Source organism: Brassica oleracea, chromosome C2 (genome assembly GCF_000695525.1).
Source record: "Brassica oleracea var. oleracea cultivar TO1000 chromosome C2, BOL, whole genome shotgun sequence".
Classification (NCBI taxonomy): domain Eukaryota; kingdom Viridiplantae; phylum Streptophyta; class Magnoliopsida; order Brassicales; family Brassicaceae; genus Brassica; species Brassica oleracea.
The window spans coordinates 710,676-719,968 of NC_027749.1; the positions used below are offsets into that span (position 1 = coordinate 710,676).

At 35.1% G+C, this 9,293-nt stretch overlaps 2 protein-coding genes across 2 annotated transcripts; both read left to right on the top strand.

Annotated features, from left to right (window-relative positions):
- The first annotated feature begins 1,437 nt into the window (after positions 1-1,437).
- Positions 1,438-5,431, top strand: LOC106327733 (GDSL esterase/lipase At5g03610-like). Its single transcript, XM_013765969.1, has 5 exons — positions 1,438-1,621; positions 1,717-1,926; positions 4,073-4,350; positions 4,654-4,960; positions 5,049-5,431. Exons 1-5 carry the CDS (start codon positions 1,570-1,572, stop codon positions 5,267-5,269), a joined length of 1,068 nt encoding a protein of 355 aa, XP_013621423.1. The 5' UTR covers positions 1,438-1,569; the 3' UTR covers positions 5,270-5,431.
- A 209-nt stretch (positions 5,432-5,640) lies between these two features.
- LOC106327732 (subtilisin-like protease SBT4.14) lies at positions 5,641-8,979 on the top strand. The gene is made up of 12 exons (XM_013765968.1): positions 5,641-5,775; positions 5,869-5,960; positions 6,041-6,138; positions 6,223-6,369; positions 6,473-6,578; positions 6,669-6,861; positions 6,935-7,243; positions 7,333-7,433; positions 7,509-7,754; positions 7,829-7,937; positions 8,000-8,204; positions 8,287-8,979. Exons 1-12 carry the CDS (start codon positions 5,677-5,679, stop codon positions 8,847-8,849), a joined length of 2,268 nt encoding a protein of 755 aa, XP_013621422.1. The 5' UTR covers positions 5,641-5,676; the 3' UTR covers positions 8,850-8,979.
- The last annotated feature ends 314 nt before the right edge of the window (positions 8,980-9,293 follow it).

Sequence of the window (9,293 nt, forward strand, 5' to 3'; positions counted from 1 at the left end):
AAATAGTAAAAAGTGGAAAACATGCAAACCTTATTCGTGAGGCCAAAGCTTGAGGTTTGTTCCTTTAGTAAAGTGGAAGATCACTGCGTGAATGTAGTTATAAGCTTTTCACCATAATAAATTTGTTTATGCTCCACCCCATCTTTCCAAACCGTGATCTTCATGACCTGTAAATAAATTGATAAAGGAAACTTCTAAGTTAACTATACTATAGTGATCTAAAACCAACTCTTTTCAAAATCACCGAATCAGTATCAATTTCTTCAAAACCACCATATATACCCAATATCAATTTTTTCCAATGTGATTTAAAACTCCACTGCCACAATCCACTTTATGCTTTGAAAGAGGTTCAATGAAAACTGTAATCAACCGTTGCGATCTAAAATCTTGCCGTGATGAACTTTAAAGTATTAATCCAGGGGGTGAATAACAAAAGTTTTGAATTGGTGCAGAAAAACGAAGAAAGAGGATATGGAGAAACCGATGGAAAACAAAACTGAAAATTTAGTAGAGAAAAAAAATAATTTGTTGTTTTTTTGTTAATAAAGAAGATAGAAAAATATCAGTAGATTTAAAATTTTTATACTGTAATGATCTAAAGTCAAGTATATTAAAAAAAAATAATAATATTCAAAATCATCATTAGTTTCAATTTCTTCAGAAATGACCATACCAGTATCAATCTTTTCCTAATGTGATTTAAAACTCCACTGCCACAATCCACTTGATGCTTTGAAAATGGTTCAAAGACAATTTTATTCGACCCTTGATATCTAAAATCTTGTTGTGATGAACTTTACAGTAAAAATCCAGAAAATGAATAACAAAAGTTTTGAACTGGTGCAGAAAAATAAGAAAGATGATTTAAAGAAACCGGTGGAAAACAAAAATGAAATTTTAGTAGAGAAAAAGAATATGTTTTTTTTTTTGAAAAACAGGTTAAAATCGTGGTCAATTATTGTGAATGTAGATGAGATATATTTTGAGAAAAAATAGGATGTAATTGCTTAAAATTAGGGATCGAAAATATTTTGCTTTGAATCAATTGTTTTTTTTTTATTTTTAAAGCATTTCCATATGTCAAATTTTGATTTGTTAGGTGACTTGTGCTTTAGTATATAAGGGATATTTGATAAGTATGGTATAATGTACCTGATTATTAGGATTATGTTTTTGTAACTAAGTATTAGATCATGTTGAAATAGTTAGATGAATGATTAGTATTTTCAAGAAAAAGCCATAAATATATACTTATCCAAAACTATTATCTCTAATACCAATCGCATAGTAATCACAATTAGACATTAACAAATACTGTACAAAAGAAACTCAAATGGTGCGAAACAAAAAAACGAATAAACACAAAGAACAAAGTTACAAAAGTTGACCAGATCGACTTGAAGGCTGCCTTTACCTTACTATATATAAGGCACAAAGACATTAGTTAGAACACAATCCAATTTCAATCCTCAAACTTGTCTCCTTTTAAACCCCATCTTCTCTCTCTCCTCTCCTTTCCTTTCTCTTGTCACTAAAAGATAAGCCTTTGCTCTGAGAATCTTGAAAATGGATTCTTTGATCAAAGTTTTCTTCTGCCTGTCTGTATTTCTCCTCCTTGGTAATTTTTATTCATCTTATAGCTCTCAACATAACAAATTCTTTGAAACCCATATGCGTACAATTTTAATTTTGATTTATTTTTTTACTATGCAGGAGAAATAAATGGAGTTAAGGGCTCAGATAAAAATCAACGCATGTACGGATTCAGACCAACGAAGCTATTTGTGTTCGGAGATTCGTATGCTGATACAGGGAACATTAAGAAGTCTCTCTCTAGTTCTTGGAAATTCCCTTACGGTATCACTTTCCCCGGTAAACCCGCCGGGCGTTTTTCCGATGGCCGCGTCTCCACCGATTTTCTTGGTAACTCCTCTCTTTGAAATCTTCTTGGACTATAAACTAGCAATATTTTGTTTGTATTATCTCTTTTTTTTCTAAATTAAATTCCTAATCGATTTTACTGACCAAACCAAGTCTCCTGAATCACGTAACTGGCTTTAGTTTTTAAAGTTAATATCCAATATGGTACAACTAATACCGGATTCTGTATCAGATTATGTGGAAATTGGTTACGTGATTGATTAATGTTAGGTACTTTACCTAATCAATGTTTTACCCCCATTTTAAGAACGCATGTGTTAACACCGAACACCAGAGGAGTAATTATAATGTGTAAATATCTGTGTGTTTAAATGATGACGCGTATTAAATAAGGTCCAAAAAACAATGATGGAAGAATGGTCTAGTGTCAAATCCAGTGCGCCACTCACTTAGCTTTTTGCCATCTTCTTCTTGTACTTTGCTTTTTTAAAGTGATTTTCACTTTGTTATCAATTGTTTTTGTTTCCATGTTTTTTACCTTTTTTTGCCATGGATCCAAGTCTATAGGTTTTATATTTTGTTAATCACATCTTGTAAAACCTAAACGTTCATTTTCTGAAATGATATTTACACTTTAACAAAAAAAAAATGATTTTCACTTTCTTTTCTTTTATTTATCTTTAAAACTATTTTATTTAAGGGAAATTAGGCTCAATAACCTGAAAAAAATATTTTCATTTCCCTTGCTATAACCTTTTTTATTTGAACGGCTCCCTTGCTATAACCTATAAACATTTTCCTGCTAACAAAAATCTATATATAAGAAACATATTTGGTTATTGTACTATTTTATTTTGGGATTTTTCATATTCAGAATCATATATTCCTACTACATATGTGTTCTGTGTTGATAAAGTAAATTAGACATCATATCAACTTCTTTTTCTTGTGTTAGTGATACATCTAACGGAATTTTAATTTATAATTTCTTCTCCAAATATTATAGATGGGTTGGTAATTGAAATTAGACAATTATTTATTGGCGAGTGTCAGTGTTGCGTCAAAATTGTACTGTACTGCATGCCTGTTAGTGTATATGACCAATGTTCTGTTCCTGACGAGTGAAACTTCAATATATCATATAGGACTCATATATAGCCAGAAAATACTTTGCGAATGGTGACAACATATAAAAAGGATAAAATTTGTAATGACCTCCAAAACTGATAAAATACTTTTGTTTATCAACAAAACTGATAAAATATTTTATGCACCTTTTTTATTCTTTGCATCTTACAAATTTTGTGTGTGTGGCTGCCTAGTCTTATTCTCATTTGAAACTACATTGGTCACAATAGCATGTATGGTATATATGGACGTAGCACATAACATATATCAAAAATAAATTATCACTTTAGTTATTTCTTGATAATTATGCCAACTAATTTAAATAGGCTATTATATATCTACACAATTATAATATATTATTTATTTAAAAAACTCCAAAAACTAATCCCCGATTACTCCCCGAGTTTTATCCGATTTTCCGTTAACTCGCTAGGTCCAAGCCAACCGCACGCGTTGCGCCTAGCGCAATTTTAAACATTGCACAGTATACGGTGCTTATCTGTTATCTTTGCTTTATATATCTTTTTCTAAAGGTTAACATTTTCTATTGGAATATTTGTGTTTAATAATTACATGGTAGCTACTAGTACTTGTGCTTAGCATCAACAAAGCAAGATACAGTTCATGCTTCCTTTCCTTTTATCCTTTATGATTATTATATTATATAAAAAGACTATAAAGCTAAACACCGAAATATGCGCTGTCACAGTCTAAAAATTTAAAAAGTCTGTATCAATAGTCTTTCTATATAGATTTCTTAGGACTGATGAATGTCCTATGATTCCTCCTAGGTGATATAAAAATGTTTATATACTAAAAATATGGTTTATGTTCAAAAAAAGTTTTGAAGTGTCTCAAATTGCAAATTTCGAGTCTGGGAATTGCAATGGAATATAAACTGAAGAGAAGATGTCAACATAGTCATCATTAACATAAGTTATAAATTAAACTTTTTGAAGCATGCATATTATCATGAATTTTTCAATTCATACTCATATTCAAGCACTAATTCTTTCTAAAATTCACTGAATAATTTTTATTTTAAATTTGAATTTTGTAGCAAAATTCGTTGGGATAAAATCACCAATCCCATACTTCTGGAAAGATTACGCGGGAAAGAAACGGTTACAATACGGAATGAATTTTGCGTACGGAGGGACAGGAGTCTTCAAAACTCAAGTTCCATTGCCCAACATGACCACGCAGATCGATTTCTTCCAGAACATTCTCACCGCCGGAGACATCTATTCCTCCTCCGACTTTTCTTCCTCCGTCGCTCTAGTCAGCGTCGCAGGCAACGACTACTCCACTTTCATCGCCCAAAACCGCCCTAACTCTGTAAGAAAAAAACATTACATTTCATATTTATTTTGCTTATAATTTTTTTTTTGTAGTGCCGGTTAAACGGTTATAAAAACATTTTAAACAGCTGCTATACATAAGTTGCGTGGTTTCTAAACTGTCGGAATTTTCTTTTATTAAGATGAACTTAAAAATTATTTATACCCTCAAAATCTCAGATTCCAATCATGTTCTTTGTTCCAACCTAATAAATGTGTAATGATATTAAAAAGTATCAGACCATAATAGACTTTGTTTCAACTGAGTTTATTCATCTGTTATCTTCATTGCATTTCACAGGAGTTTCCGGCATTTATAAAGCAAGTGGTAGATCAAACAGAAGTGAACTTGAGGCGGATCCATGCCTTGGGAGTGAAGAAAATAGCAGTACCGTTGCTTCAGCCTCTCGGTTGCCTCCCAGGAATCACCGTTGCCTCCTCGTTCCAGCGTTGCAACGAGTCACAAAACGCTTTAGTAAAACTTCATAACAGCTTATTGCAACAAGCCGTGGCAAAGCTCAATAACGAAACCAAGCAGTCCACTTTCATCACCATTGATCTCTACAACGCTTTCTTGACCGTGTTCAAGAACAAAGGAGCTAATCCAGGTAACAAAAATAGTTTTGGTACTTGAAGAATTTTTTTTTTTTTTTTTTAATTTCTTAGGCTGATTGATGTTTTTGATGGGAAATGCAGGGAGTACAACGTTTCAGAGCCCGTTGAAGCCGTGCTGTGTAGGCGTGAGCAGTGAGTATTTCTGTGGAAGTGTGGATGAGAAGGGAGAGAAGAAGTATGTGATATGTGATAACCCTAAAGCTGCTTTCTTTTGGGATGGAAGTCACCCTACAGAAGAAGGATGGAGATCGGTTTACTCTGTTTTACGTGAAAGTCTTACCGCGTCTTTTATTAAAGCGTGATGAGCAAGAAACACATATTTTTTAGGGTTCCTCTTTTAAAGCTCAATGTTTGTTCATTCTCTGTTTTGATAGTCTTTCTTCATTCATTTGTGTGTCTGTGTTCAATGTTAAAAGGTTGTGTGACTAATAAAACCCCCCTAAACTTGTTCATTTTTATTATTATTTAGCATCCTATTTAGTTTCATTTAAGTGGGAAAAGAAATAAAAGTAAGAAACTAATAAACCGGAAATTAGGGTTGAACAAGATCCTAATAACAAGCCAAATAACTCAGTCTTATACTAAGACTTAGCCAACAAAGACGGTTTAAAAAGGATAAGTGGGCTATTAAGTAGTGTCATCTTTGTTTTATTAACATTAGAGTGTAGATTTTCTTCTCAACCCAAAACAAATCTCAGATATCATTAAGATGATTCAGAATATGAGTTTATGGTTGTTTATTCTCTGTTTTTATCTTGTTAACACCGGGTTTAAAGCAGAAACGCAAGATGAATTCGACAAGAGAGAGGTAATTTATGTAAATGTGAAGAGTGATTTTTTATGTTTGATAAATGGCTGAATAACTCAATCATTCTCGTTCTGTTTCTCTCTTTCTTTATAGCCTTACATTGTGTACATGGGAGATGCAGCTGAGAAGTATCATGTTGAAGCCTCCGAAAACCATCATAATCTTCTATCAAAAGTGATCGGAGAGTGAGAGTCACAGTTTTTTTACTCATATATTCTCTATTGATTTATCGATTTTTTAAAATATTTTTGTTGGGTTGTTTCAGTGAGAGCAAAGCAAGAGAAGTTAGAATGTATAGTTATGGGAAGAACATTGATGGATTTGTTGCAAGACTTCTTCCTAATGAAGTAGAGATGCTATCACGTACGTAACACAAATGTTAAAGAAAAAATTTCAAGCTTATCTCGATGTGGTTAGCTGATTGTTTCCGGATTTGTTTCTGTGCAGGTGAAGAAGAAGTTGTATCGGTGTTTAAGAACACTCAAAGGCAGCTTCACACGACAAGATCATGGGATTTTCTTGGATTTGTTGAGTCTAAATACAGAAGAAGTGAAGCGATCGAAAGTAACATCATTGTGGGAGTTCTTGATACAGGTAAATAAACTCAGATTTGTTTTTGGAACACCAATAAACTTAAATTTATAATCTGAAAATATAGTTAAAACAGGATTTATAACACCTTTTTTTTTTGTCATAGGAATCTATATTGATTCACCAAGCTTTGATGACAAAGGCTTTGGTCCTCCACCAGCTAAATGGAAAGGAAAATGTGTTACCGGAAACAACTTGACTCGTTGCAATAAGTACAAAATGCTCTGTTTCCATTGTTTTCTTACTATTTTTAATGTTATTTTACTTAATTTTTGTTTTGGATTAATGTTAATACAAAACAGCAAAGTGATAGGGGCAAGGTACTATCACCTGAAACGACCGAATTATAACGATACGGCTGCAGATTACGATGGTCATGGGACACACATAACTTCCACAATCGCTGGTGTTGCCGTCTCTAACGCTAACCTATTCGGTATTGCAAACGGAACAGCACGAGGCGGTGTTCCCTCTGCTCGAATAGCCACTTATAAGGTTTTTTTTTTGTTGATTACTATGTTTTCTTGGTGCACAAGCAATCTCTGACACAGTTTAATACTCTGGTTAGGTTTGCTGGGAGGAAGGATGTTCGGACATGGACATGTTGGCGGCCTTCGACGAGGCGATCTCTGATGGAGTTGATATGATATCGATCTCCATCGGAGGAGCCTCGCTTCCGTTTTTCGAAGACCCTATTGCTATTGGATCGTTTCACGCGATGAAAAGAGGGATTCTGACAACGTGTTCCGCAGGTAACAATGGTCCGGGCCTCTACACGGTTTCAAACCTAGCGCCGTGGGTGATGACCGTCGCGGCTAACTCGGTTGATCGTAAGTTTGAAACTGTTGTCAAACTCGGCAATGGAGATACAACAACGGTAAGTATGTTTATTTCAAGAACTGCAAGAACCAACTATCTTGCTTGTATGACACGTTAAACTAAGAGTTCAAGATCTTTTTTTGGCAGGGGATTTCTGTAAACGGATTCAATCCAAAGAAGAAGATGTATCCTTTAACGAGCGGTTTCCTTGCGTCTAACGTAACTGCAGGAGACTATGGAGAACCAAGGTAATTCTCAGAAATAGAGATCTTTCTCAATTGTTTCAGATTCTTTTTTGTAAGAGGGGTGTGAATTTAATGCAGTGCTTGTGAACCTGGGACAATGGGGGAAGATAAAGTGATGGGGAAGGTAGTTTACTGTGAAGTAGGGCGTGAAGAAGCAGGAGGAAGCAGTGAAGGTCAAGACCATATTATTAGATCCTTAAAAGGAGCTGGCGTGATTGTTCAACTTCTTGAACCAACTGATATGGCTACTTCAACTCTCATTCCTGGCTCTTATGTCTTATACGAAGTGGGAACTAAGATCTCTGACTACATCAACTCCACCAAGTAACTCAATCTCTATCTCTTTGTCTCTCTTCTTACTTGTGTGCTGCTTGTTCCTCACGCATTGACCTTAACAGAAACCCTCAAGCTGTTATTTTCAAGACGCGAACAACCAAAATGTTAGCTCCTTCGATTGCTTCTTTTTCAGCAAGAGGACCTCAAAGAATTAGCCCCAACATTCTCAAGGTTTTTCTATCTATCTATTGGTCGTCCAAATGATTTAGTTTGAGCTTGTTTTTTTGCGACAGCCTGACATTTCAGCGCCGGGACTAAACATTCTCGCGGCATACTCGAAGCTAGCAACGGTAACGGTTTATGCAGAAGACACACTATTCTCCATAATGTCAGGAACATCAATGGCTTGTCCTCACGCAGCAGCTGCAGCAGCTTATGTCAAATCATTCCATCCTGATTGGTCTCCAGCCGCAATCAAATCTGCCCTAATGACAACAGGTAAATAAATCATCAACCAAACCCTAAAACCAAAAAAATTCAAAAAGTAGTAGAAAGTTTCAATGTTTACACTCCATTACAGCTACTCCAATGAGAACCAAAGACATCGAAGCAGAGCTAAGTTACGGGTCGGGTCAAATAAACCCGAGAAGAGCGATACACCCGGGTCTAGTCTACGACATTACCGAGAGCTCTTACCTAAGTTTTCTTTGTAAAGAAGGATATAACAGCACAAGCATTGGACTTTTACTTGGCGGTAGCAACGAGACTAAGAAGGAATACAGATGCGTGGATCACAAGCAAGGGCTAGGTTCTGACGGGTTAAATTATCCGTCGATGCATAAGCAAGTGGGTTCCAAGGGAACGAATGTGTCGGAGACTTTTTATAGGACGGTGAGGAGTGTAGGATACGGACCGTCGACCTACGTGGCTAGGGTTTGGGCACCGAAGGGAGTGAGAGTTGAAGTGGAGCCTAGGGTTATGAGTTTCGTTAAGCCTGGAGAGGAGAAGCACTTTAAGGTTGTGATTGATGGAGTTATGGAAGAGGCCATGAGAGGTATTTTGTCGGCTTCAGTGGAATGGGATGATTCAAGAGGGCACCTTGTGAGGAGTCCCATCTTGTTGTTTCAAGCGGGCAAAATGTAGAAGAATAAAAAATAGAGAAAGAGGGTTTTAGATCACTGTTTTTGTTTGTTTGTTTGTTTTTAGTGTTTCGATCTTGTTTTAAGAAAAGTTAATGTTGTTAAGCAAATGAAATTTCAAATAGGAAATAAAATTAGTGCGAGTACGACGTGTGAATCTTATATACACAAAATATATAATTTAGGCCTCTAAAATAAATCTGAGTACCAAAATATCAAATATTTTTACTAATAATCGCTATCGGACCGGCGTTTACGTATAAGAACTTCACGAGATTGAACAAAATGGTCTCTATACATTTTGTCTTGCTTTAATTTTCCTACATTGAATCAGTAATTTTGTGAAATGCTAATGGACAGTTATTAGCACTTCTTAGAACTCAGTTATTAGTACTTCTTAGAACTTCTTAGGATCGCTTAAGCTCTCAAAATCTCTCACGTCATCGAA

Coding starts and splice junctions, on each gene's coding strand:
- LOC106327733 (XM_013765969.1), top strand. CDS start 1,570: ATGGATTCTTTGATCAAAGTTTTCTTCTGCCTGTCTGTATTTCTCCTC. Junction 1,927..4,072: donor CGTCTCCACCGATTTTCTTG/GTAACTCCTCTC, acceptor TGAATTTTGTAG/CAAAATTCGTTGGGATAAAA. Junction 4,351..4,653: donor CCCAAAACCGCCCTAACTCT/GTAAGAAAAAAA, acceptor TGCATTTCACAG/GAGTTTCCGGCATTTATAAA.
- LOC106327732 (XM_013765968.1), top strand. CDS start 5,677: ATGATTCAGAATATGAGTTTATGGTTGTTTATTCTCTGTTTTTATCTT. Junction 5,776..5,868: donor ATGAATTCGACAAGAGAGAG/GTAATTTATGTA, acceptor CTTTCTTTATAG/CCTTACATTGTGTACATGGG. Junction 7,755..7,828: donor GACTACATCAACTCCACCAA/GTAACTCAATCT, acceptor TGACCTTAACAG/AAACCCTCAAGCTGTTATTT.